Source organism: Aythya marila, assembly GCF_965140915.1.
Source record: "Aythya marila genome assembly, chromosome: 1".
NCBI classification, from domain to species: domain Eukaryota; kingdom Metazoa; phylum Chordata; class Aves; order Anseriformes; family Anatidae; genus Aythya; species Aythya marila.
This window is the reverse complement of record NC_139042.1, coordinates 166882353-166900607: the sequence shown is the minus strand read 5'-3', so window position 1 is coordinate 166900607 and position 18255 is coordinate 166882353. Positions and strand designations below refer to the sequence as shown.

The 18255-nt window shown below is 48.0% G+C and overlaps 1 protein-coding gene across 1 annotated transcript; it reads right to left on the bottom strand.

Moving 5' to 3' along the window:
* Positions 1 to 4999: 4999 nt before the first annotated feature.
* On the bottom strand, positions 5000 to 11968 carry CSRP2 (cysteine and glycine rich protein 2). Its single transcript, XM_082752030.1, has 6 exons — positions 11936 to 11968; positions 8728 to 8846; positions 7257 to 7425; positions 6248 to 6380; positions 5439 to 5532; positions 5000 to 5300 (listed from the first exon to the last, which is right to left on the bottom strand). The coding sequence occupies exons 2-6, from the start codon at positions 8837 to 8839 to the stop codon at positions 5224 to 5226; spliced, it is 585 nt and encodes a 194-aa protein (XP_082608156.1). The 5' UTR covers positions 8840 to 8846; positions 11936 to 11968; the 3' UTR covers positions 5000 to 5223.
* Positions 11969 to 18255: the final 6287 nt, after the last annotated feature.

Here is an 18255-nt window from a genome sequence, read left to right as displayed (position 1 = left end):
CTCTTAGATGCAGCGTTTGTCTTGACTTCAAATGTGATTACACAGAGCATCATTTTTATCCAACCTCAGGAGCCATACCTCGAGGAAATGCTGCTACCTTGCATCTGATTTTAGCAGTGTCAGTTTCCAGAAAGATTTACAGGTATCTTAAAAGCTGTCGGGCACCCAGTTCTGTGCCGATGGGAAATCCTGTAAGGCTTCACTGGGTTTCAGTGAAGTGCACTTTGCTACTACCGATTAAGTTACCGTTCCCCAGTGAGATACTCCTTTCTTTTGAGTAAAGGATGCTGGCAACATAACTGCTTTCTTAAAGGGAAGGGGATTTGGGGGAGCATTTTAGGTGGTCAAATGTACATACATAATGTTGTTTGAGGTATTCTAAGGGTAAACAAGACACCCATGCAGGGCTAGTAGGTATGACCAAGATGTGCACTTCCAGGTGGCATTTGCAGGAGACAAAGTACTTTAATTCCTCTGGTCTGTGCTAAAGATTAGGTTTTATTAGAAACAAGGTAGCCATCCAAGTTGTAATTTAATCAGGATATTCATAACCAGACTATACATTAAAATAAAAGGCTGGGAGTTGGGTACACTTAATAGGGGGAAATGTTTCTGTGCTTTGTGCTGGGTGTAGCTTCAGTATTGACATTGATTCAGAATTGTTGCTGCTGTTTTTCCCTTCCCCAGGCATTGGTTCTGGTGAGGCTGGACCAAAGTTTGACTCTACCATCCTTTGATTTAGCTGGTAAGGATCAGGAAAGGCACTATTTTAACCAAAACCACCACCAAGAAGAACTTCCTGTGCTGATTTGAAGTGAAATCAGAAATCAGATATTTTTTTTTCTAGGAGAGCAAAGTCTGTGCAAACACTTGCATTAGGATTTTGGCCACCTTAGGCTACGGAAGGGAGATCAGTAAAAATTGCACCTCCTAACTCCAAGTTAGGTTTATCTGCAGTTCCTTTGAGCGTTAGTGCTATTTCCACATGGCTTCCAATGCTACGCACAGTGGAGATCTCCAGCTCACTAAGTCAAAGTTCACGTGGGAACCACTCTCTCCTTGATCAGGGCTTCGAACCGAGAATACCTCAGAGCATGACTTCAGCCTGGGGTGAGCGCTTATTCATCGGCGCTTTGTTGCTGCTGGAAAGTTGACAGCAACCAAGTGAAAGCGCTGCAGTGTGGGACACTCATTCCTCTTGACAGGTATATTGTCTTTGTGGTTACAAGTATTCTCTTTTCCTTCATTGCTTTGTTTTTGTCTTTAATTTCAGTAACTCCTTGGGGTGCAGAGCCATGTGGAGCTGAGCTATCACTAGGACCCCAGCACAAAATGAAAAAGAAAGCCCTGGATTTTTAGCCAGTTAAATCACTTCAGATCACTTCCGTGCTTTTTTTTTTTTTTTTTTTTTTTTTTTTTTTTTTTTTAAGAAGCGAAAGCTCTTGTTTTTACGTAAATGAACAATGTTCTGGATGCTGGGTTTTATCAGCACAGATTGCACCCACCAAGTGGTGATGTGGCAGGTTTATATCACCTACAGCAGCTACACCAGGTAACGAGGACTGGTCTCATCTGCTTGCTCTGTTACAACTCCAAGATGTCAAGGAATTGGTTTGGTTTCTGTCTGTGAAACGGTGCCACCCAGCTGCTCACGATGCCTTTCCTAAGAAGAGGAAGCACTTCCAACAGGTAATAAGGCAACAGAAAAGTGATACTGTCATTGTTGTCTTTCTGTCCTCAGCTGCTGGGGCCTGGGTACAGCTTCTGAGTTAGAGCCGTCCGTGTCCAGGTTCACTCTGTGGTAGGGGGAAGCCTTGTGCCTGGCAAGGAGCCCGCAGCTGTGAAGGCTGCATAAAACACTCCTCTGCCTCTCTCCCTTCCTCATTCGGCTTCTGCACAGTCCAGAAGGGAGCCAAAGTCTGTGCTGACAAATTGTCTGTCTGCCTCCCTGCAGCTATTTCTAAGGCAGCTGCGAGCACGGCAGGTGTGGATGGTCTGCTCATTGCTAGGCAGTGACAGGCAGAGCTGCTGTCTGCAGCTGAGGTAGAAAATGTCAGTCCATGTTTTCCTTTTTATAGCTTTTTTCCCCTAAGTATTAATAAGGCAGACTACGTATTACCTCTATGTTCTGGTGAGTATAGTTTCCACTATTAGGTGCTGTGATCTGTACACTATTTTCTGAAATGCTCTTGGGGTTGTGTTTGGTTGCTCTGAAAACCCACAGCTGTAAAATGACCTTGATTGGAGATAAATAGAATAAAGATTGTAAAAGTCTTAGCGGTGTTGCATGATGTTAAGACGGAAATAAAGCGTACCCGCTATCGAGCTAAGATACAAAACTGCTTGTAGAGACTTCTGAAATAGGTGGATTTTGTGCAGCATTTCTGGCATGCTCAAGGTGATCAGATTGTTCTTTCACCATGTGTGTATACATAAATACGTTTAGGAAGTGTGAATTGATTAAATGTTCCTTTTTCATTTTGTAATTAGCCTAAATTTGCATGCAAAGAGTAGCTGCTTCCTTAGTGGCAAGCTATTCTGCACGTTGGAGATGACTGCATTGGATCCCGATGGTTAGAGTGACACAACCCTGCAGCAGAACTCGGTGAATAATGAACACTTCTGCTATTAAATGGTAATAATTTGCAAGAATTTAACAAACCTGCGAATGTGTTCCCTAAAGGACCCTCATTTTCTATCCTGAATGCAACATTTCTTGTGACTAGTGTATATATTAATGCAAAAAATCTAGTAGGAGCTTATCTTGAATGAAAACTTGTGATAAATTACCACTCCATTACATTAATTCATTCTGAGTTGCTGTGGAATTTGTATCTTGGCTTTTTTTTTTTTCTGTTGTGTAACAGCCTCCCTCCCCTTTTTCAGGAAGCCAGCTTCTCAGCCCTGTATTTATCTGTTTAGTCCAAAGGCAAACTTGTTTGAGGATGGTCCCAGAGGTGTAGGCATGAGCCTTCGGTGTGATGGAAGAATTGGGGGTGCTGGAGCCTTCCTGCACAACTGTCGAGTCAGCAAAAGAGAAATAATGATTTTTAGGAGAAAAGTATTAAATTCTGCAGTGTGAATAGGTTTCTGCCCAGGTTTCCCGGGCTGCACTGCTGCTTGTGGTCTCGCTCCCACCCCAAATGTGTGCTGCTTCCACATTACTGGTGTCTATTTCAGCTGTAATTTTTCTCTCTGTGTGAGCCGTGCAAGCTCTTGGCTCGAGTTTTGATCAGTCTGTCTGTTCTTCCTCGTACCCACATTGTTCCTTTATAACTCATACAAAATGCTCTTTGTGTATTATTTTGACTCGTACATATTTTTCTAATCAGGCTTTTGGCTCGCGCTGCCGCACTACCTCAGCCTGCGGTGGTAGATGCTGCTTGAAACCCTGCCTGCGACCACGCTCACGCCCGTGATTACCATTTTATTGTAGCGTTCCCAGTCGTCCGTGCGCCTCCATGAACTCGCTCTGCAAAGGCTTTTTTCCCCCAAAGGTATCATCCTGCGTCCAAAACCAGACTGCTTTAAACCTCATCTGTTCTGTAATGAACTTCTGTCGGGCAGGATGAGGACACAGCAGCCTCCCACCTCCCCCCAGACCTCCCCTTGGGCCGTAACACGAGCTCGTGCCTCCGCACCCAGGTGGCCCTGCTCTGGGAGGTTGCCTTGGTGGCCTGGCTGTGCGGTAGCACATCCTTCAGGGGAAGGGATGGAAAGAAACTCGTACAGCAGCCTGTTACCTGCTCGGACGTGCTCCCCTGAGCTTCAGTGTGTGTGTTTAGGAGCTGACTCCCAGATCTCGTGTGCTTCCTCCTAACAGTAGGCAAGAAGCTTTGTGAAAGGTTGGCCGAGCAGCCTGAGCGCACCAGTAAATGCCTGTTCCTGGCGCTCAGGAAACAAAACCAAACAAAATCAGATAAGCTGTTCGTACTAAATGCTGGTTACCTTGCCTCAAACTTTTTGCCTCCTGGTTTTAGTACCTCATTCTCACGCAAGGCCTCTGTGTTGCGCTAGACTTCGGTATCCTCAGGAGGAAGCGACTCCCACTTGCACCACGTGAAGTGAAACCTGAGGTGCTGTCAGCTCAGGCCTAGCAATTTCATGGTGGAAGATGCTCCAGCCCCTAAAATAAGCCAAGCTTTCCTGTGAGTTTTCTACTCAACGTATGGCTACAGCACAAGCACTTTTCTCCAAACCTTAGCAAACTGCTGCTAAGAAACACTTAGATTAGCAGGTTCGAGGGCCCTGCCTGTTGCAGCCTTCATACAACTGCCGTGATGACATGGAGTAAGTCTGTGCTTACCCTTGCATCGACGTGTCTAATTGCTAGTGCTCCTTGCCTAGTCAACTTGACTCCGTGTCCCGTTATCTACCAGAACATTTGGAGGCAGGATTTTGTTCTGCTCTCCTGTGGCACTACAGCTGCCTCTGGCAGGTGCAGTCCTCAAATGGCTGCAATCCTCCACGGTTTTAGGAAACCGAGGGGTGTAACGCTACTGGAAAAAGGCCAAAAGCATCTCTTAAGATTGCATTTGACATGTTAGTTGGGAGCTTGGTCAACTGTAAGTAGGGATGTTATTAGTCTGCAGCTGTATTGGTACGGTACTCCTGTACAAAAAGCAAGTCCTGTGCATAATAAAACCTCAATAGCAAAGCAGATACGATCCCACAGAAAATTCTGGTGAGGCTATGTCCCCTCCCTAGGGGATCTACGTCCGGGACAGCTGCTCATTTATGCACACAGCTATGTAAAACCCACCTCTTCTGTGCAGCGGGTGGCTAGCCACTTTCCACACATGTGATGGTGTGGTAGTCACTGCTGAAGGCCATGGCCACTGCTGCACCTCTCACCTTCCAGTCCTGCTGGGCTTTCAGTGAAGATCTGAACCAAGTCCATGCCACTGTATCTTCATCCCTGCTCGTCAGAGCACCCCAATAACAGTCTCTTTAATTACTTGTTCATAGTTGGCAAAGCAGGTGACACTTGGCTTCAGGGTATGTCAACAAGCAAAGCTTTATTGAATCGATACACAGTATTAGAAGTGTTAAAGTGTGGTACATAAAGCAAGGAGAAAAGCAGTGCTTATAAAGGTAACTAGAAGTGTGGCCCAAGCACTACAGTAAACTACTATAGGTTTCACAGTAGTTAGTAACATTTTGGAAACTCTTTTCTTGCAGCAGAATCTGAGCAGAGCCGTACAGGTTGAGCGCTGTGCCCCCTCACTGGGCATGAACGAGGGCACCTGCTCCCTGCCCGTAGCCAAATCCTTTGGGGCCGAAGTTCTTTGCGTAACAGCCTGCAAGAGAGATGAGTGGTAGGGGCTGAGGCTTCTTGTTTCTTGAAACAGGAATAATTTAAGCCTCTGCCCTTGTAACACGCCACCTTGAACCATTAACAAATAGTCTTTTTTTTTTTTTTTTTTTTTTTTTCTCACCTTTACAGTAGATTTCTCCCTCTTTTTCAGTTAGGGTCGTAGATTCTAGGCTTTTCCCACACTTGGCACATCGGAAGCAGTTTTTGTGCCATGGCTAGGAGAGGAAAAAAAAAAAAGCTTAAACACACAGGATGCCTGAATTTGAAATAAATAAATAAAATAAAAAGCTATTAATCAGACATGCTTGTATCAGGATTGTTTACATATGTTGGTGCAATGAAAACCACTTGGAGTGCACTAGTCGCCGATTAAGAGTGTCTGCATTTTTGGGTGGCACAAAGCCCTGGATTCCACACAGCTTACTGCTCAGGGAAGCATTTTGGAAGGCCTGGGCTCGCCCTAATCAATTCTGATCTTGGCTATCAGTCAGACAGCTGGCAGACTGACACACAGCTTTATGTGGTGCTCGCAGAGAATATGCCCTTTCTGCTGAAACATTCAGCCCTTCATGAGCTGCACACAAAAGGATCATTCTCTTTTCTGGAGGGAGAGGGCTCCTGAACTTTGGTTCAAGCCTCTGGCATGAGAAGGTATTGAAGCTTCATCTCTGAAATCCAGGGCAAGACCTTGTTACCCAGAATTTCCATTTCAAGTGCTCTTTAAAAAAGTAATAAAATAAAAAATAGAAACAAAAATGAAGACTAGATTACTTTGACCATTTCCAGTTTTGAAAAATGAAGTTTTAGGGTGACTGCCGCACAGTTGGTTCTTCACTACCTTCTAGATAACACACACAAAGAAGCCTTCATAATACACCTCAATCACTTTAAAGTCCATTTAAGAGATTAAAAAGAATCGCATTCCCTTACCTTTCCAGCACCTATTACTTTCTCTGCCGCATACACAGAATCCCCACACCTGGAACATTTCTCTGCGCCTCCAAACTTCTGAGCGAATTTTGAAGTATTTGGATTTGTTGTGGGTCGGTGGGGAGAGGGCGTGCTGATAGAAAGAGAATATTTGTTTTCTTAGTAAAAGAGCTCTTGCTCTTCCTGACAACACTAGCAGTGCAGCATCTAACACACAGTACAGAATACAGTACTTTTCCAAAATTTTAGAGGTTGTTACCACATGTCACTTCTAGAGACATGATGAATTCCGAGACCTGTATTCCAAGGTGATTGTTAAATTCCTGTCATTTGGTCATGTCTGGAACCTGAGCTGGTCAGTGAACCTAATGGATTGAGCTATGTATCATTTCTAGATTTGCTCTGGCTGGAGAGCAGGCATCATATAAAAGTCAAGTAACAAATTGCATGAGGCAAGTGGCGAGGCATACCTCAGGTGCTTTTCACGTGCTTTGCTTTACAGCAAGAACTTAATCAGATTAGGACTGTTTACTCTTTAATAAGCCACTTGGTTTTGGCTGTAATTAAGCACAAATGGTTCTTCATTTGCCAATTAAAATTTCATTCTTGTAGCCCCAGATTTGGCGCTCCCTAAATCCTTCCCTGCACAAACCTGCTGAGCAACTGCATTTGCAGCTTGCATAGGAGAGCACCCCGAGACCCACCAGGGTGCTGACCTGCTGACGGCTCATCAGACCCATCATCAGGGCAGCAACCCCACCACATCCTAATCCATATGGCTTGCTTCTTGTGTCCTTACCTGTGCTGACCCCTGCTCTTACAGTGCCTACTTGGAGGCATTGTGGAAGGTTTGTGCACTGTTAGCTAAATGCCCGACATTCAGAATACTGCATTCGGTTACATCTTTTGCAGCATTCCTCTCCAAGTGACAAAAATCCACCCTGAACACCTCCTGTGAGGACAGTGCTGGAGGACAAAGGTGAGGCACACCCCAGCCCGGTTAACTCACCTCTCAGGCTTGATACCTAGTCTCTCTCCCCTGTCCATGTTCAGCGTGCCTGCCCCTTGCCCGTATCCATAACCTTTCGGGCCGTACTTTTTCCCATAGCAAGACTTGCAGTAAACTTCAGCATCATGAATCGCTACAGTTGTGCTGTCCAAGTTTTTCCGGCAGACCACTAGAGGGAAAAAAGTTAAACAGCCTTAAGGGACAATTTCCAGCAGCACACGTAGTAAGCCAGCAGTGAAGGGAGAAGCGGTGGTATGGCTTTCCTTGTCCACAAGTCTTCCTATTAGGCCGTGGGACGGCTGGAGATGAGAGGTTGTCTTTTGAATCAGTGAATTATGCTTAGCCCTATTAAGGGCTCTCTTCCCTCCCACCTTTCCACAGCCATGACATTTAAAGTCTGGAAGCTTGCCGTGGTTTGATGAATGAGACCGCTCAGAAACCCAGATAGTGCCGTCAGCGGTTTCCCTTGACAGATGCCGTATAGTAGAGAGCAAAGCAGTGCAGAAGAGTCCCTGTCCTGCCCTTTTGGCCAGGGAAGGAAAACCTGAAGGCTTCCCCCCTGCCTGGTTCTGGTTTGGGGCACAGTTGGTGCTGTTTCACAGCTGTCACTAGAGGGGCCTCATTTTTCTGGCATTCATAAATCGTCCTTCAGCACAATGTAAGCACCCTGCCCAAGGTTACAGCTGAAGGCAAAACTATTTCCTGCTTCTTCTTAAACCTGCCTTTGTAGCCACACTGACATGTTCTCCCAGTCTGCAGCAGCACTGTGCAGTGATAAAGAATTTGGATGGGGGGGGGGAGGAAAAAAGAGAGAGAGCCCTAAGAATTTTGTGTTCAAAAAGAATTTAGGGTCTTCAAAATACACAGCGACCTTTGCTTATGGCATTCATTAGCTCCAAGGCTCTTTTTATAAGACACAAATATCCAATAAGTAAATGAACTCGTGCACGTTTGTTAAAGTGTACAGACATTAACCCCAGCAGAACTATGCACGAAGCAAAAGCAAACACGCAGTCAAACACACTAGAGCCATTGTTTGCCTACAAGTTCCAGGTTTCTTTTAATAGAAGCTCCCATAAAAGGCTGAAAATGAGGCAGCTGAGACATCTAATTTTTGTGACTGCTGTAGAGCTAAGGAAAAGGAGCGTAGGTGCGCCGGGGCTCCCGTGCCAGCACGGCGCGCTGACATTGTGCTGCAGATTCATGGCAAACCAGACCGAGAGCTGCAAGTGTGGCTTGTAGAGAAGGCAAAATCCCAGCTCAGTCTGCAGGAATTAAATGCCAGCAAGACAGAACAATACCTCATGGCTGCAATGAGGTAAAATTCCCTGACTCGGTCAGGCAGGCTGCTGGTTTACAAAGTGTTCAAAGTAAATAACGTGACCCGCAACCAACAGCACGGCCGCCGCCACGACCCCGAGCTAGGCCGGGCGGTTTTGGGGTGGCAGGGCAGGCCGGGGGCAGTACTTACTGCAGAGGAAGCAGCAGCGGTGGAAGCTCCTGCCGTCGCACTGCACCTCCTCGGCGTGGTACACCGTCCGGCCGCAGGCGCCGCACTTGTTGCCTCCTCCCCAGTTGGGCATGGCGGTGCTGCAGGCCGCGGGGCGGCGGGGGAGAAGGAGAAGCTCGTTAGCTGCGCCCCGGCTCCCCGAGGGTTAGGGTTTTGGGTACTGACAACAAAATCTGCTGAGCTTGGTGCTCCAAGCAAGGAAAACAGAGACGAATCCACGAGGCACATCCTCCAGTGCCTGCTCAGGAGTTTCAACGTTACATAAACTGGATATGCACAAATTAGGCTTTCATGCACAAGGGCTTTACTGTACCTTGAGCGGACGCCCCCCCAGATGGATGTAATTTCAGTTTCTATGCTTCATTAGCGCTGGGCCTCTCAGCTGGTGGAAGCAAACCAATTGTGCCAACAACGGCATTTTGTTTCCCTGCAGGGCCCAACATTCGGGACGCAGCACAAGTCAAAGTTCAGCTCGCTGGAGAGCCATTTATTAGGGCTGTGGGGGCATTCAGAGCTCCCTTGGGATCACGCCTGCACTTCAAGGCTGTTTAAGGGGAATTATTTCCCAGAGCCCCCACCACTGTTACACAAACTGCATCTTAACCAGACAGCTACAGGCACCAAACCCAACTGCTCAAGGACTGCAGCTGCCCTAAGAGGAAGAGGAACTCTCTCTCATGCATGATTTGCAGCAGGCCCTGAGAGGCTGGCATGGAGGGATGGCTATCACTAGCGATCATATCCAGCTACAGCCCTAGCAGTAGTCTCCTACCCAAAGCCAGAAGCAGCAGCTGTCCCACCTCGACCTGCCCCTGCCCTGCTGCCCTGTCCTCATGCTGTCACCCCAACCGAATCCCACCCAGCTTGGCCTGCAGCTCCTCCTGCTCCCCAGAGGGTCCCGTTAGCTGGCCTGGGCTAAAGCTTTGCCTTTGGCTTGCATGGGGTTTTCTTCCTCCGGTCACCACTGAGGGCTATGAGCTTTCTGCCTCAGGGAACTTTTGTTTGGGGTACACCTTTCTGAGGTGACTTTGCTGAACCCAAACGAAGCCACCCATCTCACCCATGCTGCACAAGTGCCTCCAGCCCACGCAACCCGAGTGCCAGCTCAGTGGTCCGGGACGTGCAGCAGGGGCTGCACGGGTCCCCAGGGAGACACACTGCCAAGCCACGGCTGGCAGACCTTTGTCCCAGCCAGGCAAGCAGCCACTCATGGCATGTGGGAAAATAAGATTAGTTATTAACGCGAATTAGGGCATCTTTGGTACATTCCTACACAAAGGCTTAAGAAACTTCCTTGGAGTGGCTGAGCGGTGCCATTTACAGCACCGACACTAATTACTGAGATATTCCTTTGTTTAATGCTTCCACTGGATTAACAACATTACTGCTCATGGTTTAGCACTAATACTCTGACCGAGCTCATAAAATTAGTTTTATGACGTTCACCAGTTTGTCTCTGTCATTCTTGGCACAACCATAGAGTCTAAAAAATTAAGATTCCATTTCTTTTATTCAAGTGTTTGGCTGTGCTACCGCACAGCAGCTGACATCAATCATGGCATACAGCGTCCTTAGTTAACGGGAATATAGGCTGCACAAAGCTTCAGAAAAGGAATGTGTTAACTGGAAAAAAAAAAAAAAAAAAAAAAAAGAGAGAGAGAAGAGATTCCTTTCCATTTTGTACACTTTCCAAAGCATAAGTGGTAGGTATTTGGTACGAGAACTACCTCCTCTCTATTTTCCTTTCGCCTTCCCATGCTCACGTCCTTTTTTGTGTTCACTTCAGCTTAAATTATTTTAATCGCTTTATTAGCAAACAGTTGTCTAGTTTCCACACACACTAGACCTGAAGACCTGGATCTGGTTTCCAGCTTCGCCCCAGATTTCCCATGCAGTATTGGCCAATACGGGGTGCAGCTCCACCCCTCCTTCCTCAGGGAGACGAAGTATTAGAGGATCTGGCAACCATTAGCTGACTCCAATACCCTGATAAGGGCTCTGGGAATTCATTAAATGAAAAGCAAAAAAAAAAAAGGAGCTGAAGTCAGAGCTTCAAGGTGACCTCGCTCTCTTCCACAGAAGAGATTTCCATTTATCCTCCCCGCAACATTCCCATGACAGCTCGCGTGGGAAGCACGGCAATATTTCTTCAATTACCCGGCAGCGAGGGCTACCCCGAGGCGGTGGTGCCTGGGAGGCACCAGGGGAGGAAGGGCTGATGGTGTGGGGGCGCACAGGACGGTGTGCAGGCCCCAGGAGAACGGGGCTCTCTCCGGGAGCTCCGCGGGCAGCAGCTCCCAACCCCAGCGCCCGCACGAAGCCTTCTCCACCCCCAGGAGGTTTTTTGGCCAGTTCAGGCAAGCCTCCGGGGAGCTCCAGCGCAGTAATTAAGCATCCAGATGATCTCACCAGCAGCACCAACAATTCTGACTTTTAATTGCAGTTTTGTTGGCAGCTCCTGCCCCCTGATAAGAGCACCCTGGCTTCTGCTAAGCTCGTGCCCGGCCGAGGGGAGCCTACGTTCCTCGGCTAGCGCTCTCCAAAAGGCCAGTTACAAGCCAGGGCAATGGCAAAATCCTTTCCGACACATTTGTTAATGGGGTTTCAACACCAGATACCCAAAGCAGACACAGGACAGACAGTGAGGAATTTCAAGCTTATCCCGTTATCCTTAAACTATACAAAATAGCTTTTGCAGTGACCCGTTCAGGGACCCAGACGTGATCCATGGGACAAGCTGAGTGCTGACAGGCATCGGGCAGCCCCACGCTGCTCTCCCCAGCCCCAGCCCCACTGCTCACCCACGGCCACCCAGCACAGGACTACCCACCATAACCAACACCAAGGGAACCCATAAACCTATGGGGCCGGGCTACGTGCTGCCAGGGGACTCCTCAGCAGCCAAAGCAGAAGAGGGAGAAATGAAGGGCTCTCTCCCTCAGCTCACCCCATGCCTCTCTGCACAGCTGGGCAAGCATCCCCCAGCCCCATCGCCGGCCAGGCAGACCCCAATGGGCGCCCCAAAAGAAATCCAGGGATGGGGTGGGATGGGATGGAGTGGGATGGGGTGAGATGGGGTGGGATGGGAGTGGGTAGCTGCTGCTCCGACGCCCCCCCCCCCGTCCCGGTGTCGCCCCCCAGGACCCCGCTTCCCCCGGCCGCCACTCACCACGGGCTGGGCTCGGCTCCTCTCGGCCCGGCGCGGCCCCGCAGCCGCTTAAAGCGCCGGGGCGGAGCCTCCCCCGCCCGGCCCGGCCCCGGCCCCGGCCCCGGCCCCGCTGCCCCCCCCGGGGCCGCCCCGTCTGCGGGGGGACCCGATGGGACGGGACGGGACGGGACGGGGCGAGGGGGGCCCGAGGTGTCCCCCCGCGGGCCGTGGAGGGTGGGTCAGGCTGCGCTTTAACTCGTCCTGCTCCGTTTTAGGGGGTTTTAACCCCAAACGGCCAGGCTGCGTCCCTCCGACAGCCCGCAGAGCCCGCGGCCGGGCTCCTGGGGCCAAAAGTGGCTTCGGTATTATGAGGGGCGCGGGTGGGGAGGGTGCAGGGATCCTGCCCGGGTCCTGCCCTGGTCCTGCCTCGCAGCTCGGCTCCAAAACCGAGCTGAGCACCAGCCCCCGGGGTGGCCGCCAGGCAGGCCCAGAGGCTCGGGGTGCTAGCAGAAACACCCCAAAGTGTTGGCCATGGTTGGTGCTCGGCTTGGAGGTGAGGTTAAGGGAGAGGAGCCCTCCAGTTCAGGAAACAAGAGGGTGTGAGTCAGAGCAGGCTGCCTGTGTGCACTGCACCAGGTACCTGTGCTCTCTTGCCCAACCTGTCCCACTCCCAGCCCTGCTGGGACTGCGTGTAACGAGGCCGGGTTATTTACCACGTCTCCTCAGGTAGCCTCCAACGCGCTGAGATTTTCCCTTCTGATAATGTTTCCTGAAGACTGTAAAGAAAATAAACAGCGAGGATCCTGAAGGGAAGAAAGCAGCGCTGCATTCCTGTTGAGATGTGAACGTATGCAACGCAAGGAAATGCTCACTGCGATTAAGGGGCTGTGCTGGTACAAAATAAAACTTTCTTCAGCACTGCCAAGGGATTTAGAAGACAGTCTGACATGCAAGAATTATTTTTCTCATGCCCAATATTTAATCAGTCTGTCAGAAGCAGAGTAAGGACAAAGGACTGACACAAATATAGTAAGTCCATTACTGTAGGAACAACATTAAGGAATACATTACTGCAGCCCTCAGGAATCATGGCTTGGAATGAAGGAAAGCAGAAATGAGAGGGAAAACTTTCACCACATCGTTTATTTTTATTGATGAGTATTTCTATAATAGGATTTGTAAATATATTCAAATATGCATAAATATATATAAATGCATTCTTATTTGTATGTGCATATTTTATAAATATGTATGTAGGTATAACTCCACACACACTCGTATCTCCTCAGCAGGTCTCTTCTCTGTCTCTGTCCCTACGTTCCCTGAGGACACAGTCTGGAACAATTTAAAGACGAAGCCTGCATCTGACCCTCCTGCACCCCTGGCTGTCCTGCACACTCCCTTACCTGGTGACCCCAGCAGCCTCCTGGCCCCATCTCCCTCCTCACCACCCTCCTGACACAATCCCATTCTGCCCCATCTTCCTGTCTAACACCCACTGTAAGCTCCTCTTTCCAACCCCAAATCCCAAATGTTGACTCCCCTCGCTGCCTTGCAGAAGAGCTCCCATCTGACCTCACCGCCAGGTGCCCCGCTCCTGCTCCCTGCCAGCATTTTTGTGATTCATGCAGTTTTGAGCTCAGCAGTTCACAAACAGGTCAGTTTGTTCTGAGAAGCAGCATTTGGGTTCTCAACAACCACCGCTTGTTTCCTCTATCGGTTGGCCAGCTCCAGCGTCAGCCTGTGAGCAGGGACACGTGCTTCTGCTTTCTTGTGCTTCTGTGGCCACCTGCACAAAACCAATCCTCCTTTCCCTTGTAAAACTGACCTGAAGTATGTTTGTCCACTGCTTTCACCTCAAAACAAAGTTCTCTGGTTTTAGCTATTCTGTAATCTTACGTAAAAGTTGTTCTGCGGGTTTTGGGGACTGAGTAAATAACCAGGCTTTCTGACCTATTTTCTCCACTTGTCACATATCAGCCTCGGGCCTTTTACATCCACTAAATACCTTCCACTCACCTGGGATTATCTTATCCTTGTTTGATCTTGTAAGTATGGTCCCACATGTCTGCTTACAGCTCAGTCAGTCTGCTCACTGCCCTGGTAATCCTTGCTGTCACTTTATGTACATTTTTCTAGATGGTTGGGACTTTACTTTGCAGGGGAGTTGGTCATATTATGATACAGTATTTGCCAGATGTATTTTTATCAAAATGCTGGCATTACTGATAGAGCTCTCTTAAGTATGCTCTCGACAGAGCATAATTTAACTAATTTTCCTGTTACAAGAGATTGTTTTAAAGCTAGTGTCAGAGGTTATCATTTACTAACCTTCGAGGTCAGACAGCTCTCCAGGTGTTCTGTTGTACCTTGGCTAATTTCTCACTGCTAAACCCACGCTTGCCCATGGTAAAAGGTCTTTTTAAATGAGCTCTATGCAACATCAGCAAGTGAAAAACTGATTCTTGCTCAGTTACCCATATTTGCCCTGTTCTAGAAGGATATACCTATTTAGCCAATTGCTATAGCTAAATATTTGTGCATCACAATAATGCTATACATTTATTCTGTTGTAAAATACAACAATGATAAATCAGTGAAGTGTCCACAAATTAATAAAGATACAGCAGACAATTCTAGGTTTTATTAGAGCTGAGATTTTGAATCAGCTGTTTAAATCCAAAACAGGGATGTCAGAGACATCCAATATGAGCAGGCTGTGTTTTCAAAGCTCATTGATTTCTTTATCATTGCTCATATTTGAAAATTATTTTACTTCTAGGAATTTTAACTTCTAGGAGAAGTTAATTACAACATCCTCATTTGCCTAGAGTCTATACGAAAGAGCAATTTGGATGTCCAGTCTAAACAACATGATCCAAGCTAGCTTAATTTTACAAAATTTGTAGTTTCATCTTTCTTGACCCACACCTTCGTATCAGTGAGACTTCATATCAGTGAAGTCTCTTTTGGGCCCCTCGCTACAAGAAGGACATTGAGGTGCTTTAGTGAGTCCAGAGAAGGGCGATGAAGCTGGTGAGGGGTCTGGAGAACAAGTCCTACGAGGAGCAGCTGAGGGAGCTGGGCTTGTTCAGCCTGGAGAAAAGGAGGCTCAGGGGCGACCTTATTGCTCTCTACAGGTACCTTAAAGGAGGCTGTAGTGAGCTGGGTGTTGGTCTGTTCTCCCACGTGCCTAGTGACAGGATGAGGGGGAACGGGCTAAAGTTGCGCCAGGGGAGTTTTAGGTTGGATGTTAGGAAGAACTTGTTTACTGAAAGGGTTGTTAGGCATTGGAATAGGCTGCCCAGGGAAGTGGTGGAGTCACCATCCCTGGAGGTCTTTAAAAGATGTTTAGATGTAGAGCTTAGGGATATGGTTTAGTGGAGGACTTGTTAGTGTTAGGTGAGAGGTTGGACTCGATGATCTTGAGGTCTCTTCCAACCTAGAAATTCTGTGATTCTGTGAAAGTGTGAAGGGATAACAATACCTTTTGTGGTTTAGCTTTCCAGTTTCATTTTATTTTCAAGCTAGAATGTTTTAGCTTTTTGAGTTCTTCCCAAAGAAATTAATTCTAGACATGTGTAGGAGCAGTTTAATATTTTATGCATACAAGGGATTGAAGTGTAAATATGGCCTCATAGCTGAACAATGGGTATTATTAAGTTTCCATTGGTCTTTGTGGGAGAACAGCACACAGGAAATCAGCAAGAAACAGCTAAAAGATACTTCATCACAATTCGTAGTGGTTCTCAAAATTACATTTTATTAAGAAAAGTTCTTTTATTAAGAAAAGGTTACACATAGACAAGTTCATATAGCAAGTGTGGGGTGTTGCAGAATTCTCGTCTGCAGCTGATGGCACCATCTGCTTCTCTGTAGGACCATCCCGTAGGATGTTGACGCGTCTCCAGCAGTGCGTAAAGGAGAGGTGGCCAGGAGCGTGGTATCATGGGCTCGTGTCCATGTCCAGCGCTGAGGCTAGCAGAGAAGCAAAAGCACTAACAAGCGAACCCCTGTGTGTTGTGCCACCCACCTCCTGGGCCCACCCTGTCACCAGCCCCACTGTGATGTGGCTGTGACATCAGTGGGGCTGGTGCCAGCAGCACAATGTGGGAAGGAACTGGGTGTTGACCTTCCTCAGCATGTGGCCATGGAGTCCAGGGATCTCTCCTGTAGAATGCTGACGTGTCACGGGCTCGCGTCCGTGTCCAGCGCTGAGGCTAGCAGAGAAGCAAGTACAGGCCACAAGAGAACCGCCATGCCTAATACCAGGCGTCTCCTGGGCCCACCATGTCACCAGCCCCACTGTGATGTGGCCTGACATCACCAGGGCCTGTGCCAGCAGCACAATGTGGGAAGATTGGGAGTTGACCTTCCTTAGCATGTGGCCATGGAGTCCAAGGATCTCTCCTGTAGAATGTTGACGTGTCATGGGCTCGTGTCCGTGTCCAGCGCTGAGGCTAACAGAGAAGCAAGTACAGGCAACAAGAGAACCGCCATGTCTAATACCAGGCATCTCCTGGGCCCACCATGTCACCAGCCCCACTGTGATGTGGCCGTGACATCAGTGGGGTTGGTGCCAGCGGCACAATATGGGAAGGGACTGGGTGTTGACCTTCCTTATCATGTGGCCATGGAGTCCAGGGATCTCTCCTCTAGAATGCTGACACGTCTCCAGCGGAGTGCTGGAAGAAGGCTGTAGCCATGGTCTTGCTCTGTCCTTTTCCAGGATTCTATCTGTAATAATAAATAATTAAAAAAACAAAACAAAAAAAAAAAAAAAACAGCTGGAGAGGAGCGGCCGCCCTTCATTGCCATGGAAGGCCTCTCCTCTCCCTTCTCAACCCAAACTCATCTGGCTGCTCCTCGGCCAGACTGGCCTGCTGTGGCCCTTTTATAGCTGCCAGGGCTGGCCGCATCACGGGCTCCCCCTGTGACACGGCCACCGCCAACATTCTGTCCCCTGTGACATGGCCATGGCATCACCAGGACCAGTGCCCACTGAGCAGAAGAAGCGGTTAAATAAAATAAAGTAAAATAAAAGTATAACAACAAACAACAGCCACTTGCAATTCTGGGGAGAGAGATTCAGCAGCTGTAAGATCAGTTTGAAGATCAGCAGCTCAGCAAAGCTTAAAAGAGCATCAAATCCTGCAGGTACTGCCTACCCACTGCCACATTTTAAAGATTTGTGTGGTACTTGCTGCTGGGATTTGTGGGCTTGAAGGCTCAATTGCAGCAGAAAAATGTTTGCTGTCTGGAGGTGATACTTCACACTTTGGGTATGAAAGATGTCCAGTGCCCAAGCCTGTGTCCGCAAGTGCCTGACAGTGCTGAGGATGTCTCAGCCAGAGCTGTAGACTTGCATCTTTCTTTCTCTTATGTGAACCAAAGATTTTTCCATTGGCTGTCCTGTGCTGCACACTCGAGTGGGACTCAAGAACAAAACCTGTAAAGTATCTTCCATCTGCTTGATTCATTGCAGACCGTTACATCCTCTATAGAGGATGGCAAGAAGATGGCAAGAGGCAGCAGGCACAAAGCAAAACCTGGGGGGGGGGGGGGTTCCTCTGAACATCAGGAAACGTTTTGGTGTTGTGCACGGGCTGCCCAGAGAGATGGCTCAGTCTCTGTCCTTGGACGTCTTCAAAAGACGGCTGGGCATGGTCATGGGAAACCAGCTCTGGTGGTCCTGCTTGAGCAGGGGTTGGCCTCCAGCCTCAGCCTGTCTGTGATTCTGCAATTTTGGGAAATATCCTAGAGACTCAAAATGCAGAAAAGATGCAGTAAATCCCTAGTGAGAATGTATGCATGCTGCCTTCAAAGAAATGTAGTTGAATCACTAATATGTTGACCTAAGTAGAAAATGTAATTACTTTTTGTTTCCCCGATGTAAAATTCTGTCGTGTTACAAGTAGTGAGGTTTTGTATATCTACGTTTCTCAGATTTTTAAGTATATATTGCAGCATTTCTTTTTATGTACTGTGTCTTCAGAGTAAAACCCAAACTCTTATTTTTCCTCTGACTTCTACTGCTGGGTTTTGTGTTGTTTTTTCTTAGAGGCGAGGGGGGCTATAGCGCTTATTTGTAAAGTAATAAGCGATGTAACTTGTTTTGGTCTCTTACAGCATTTGTTACTCTGTTAAATGGAGAGCAGGCTCAAAATGCGATTCAGAAATTTCACCAGTATTCTCTTCGGGGAAAATAAATATCCGTGCAACTCCAACCAATGGATGCTTTGTTGTGCATCACTAATTTGCCCATTTCGTTTACATTAGAAGAGTTTGAAGAACTTGTGCGTGCTTATGGCAATGTCGAGAGGTGTTTTTTGGTGTACAAT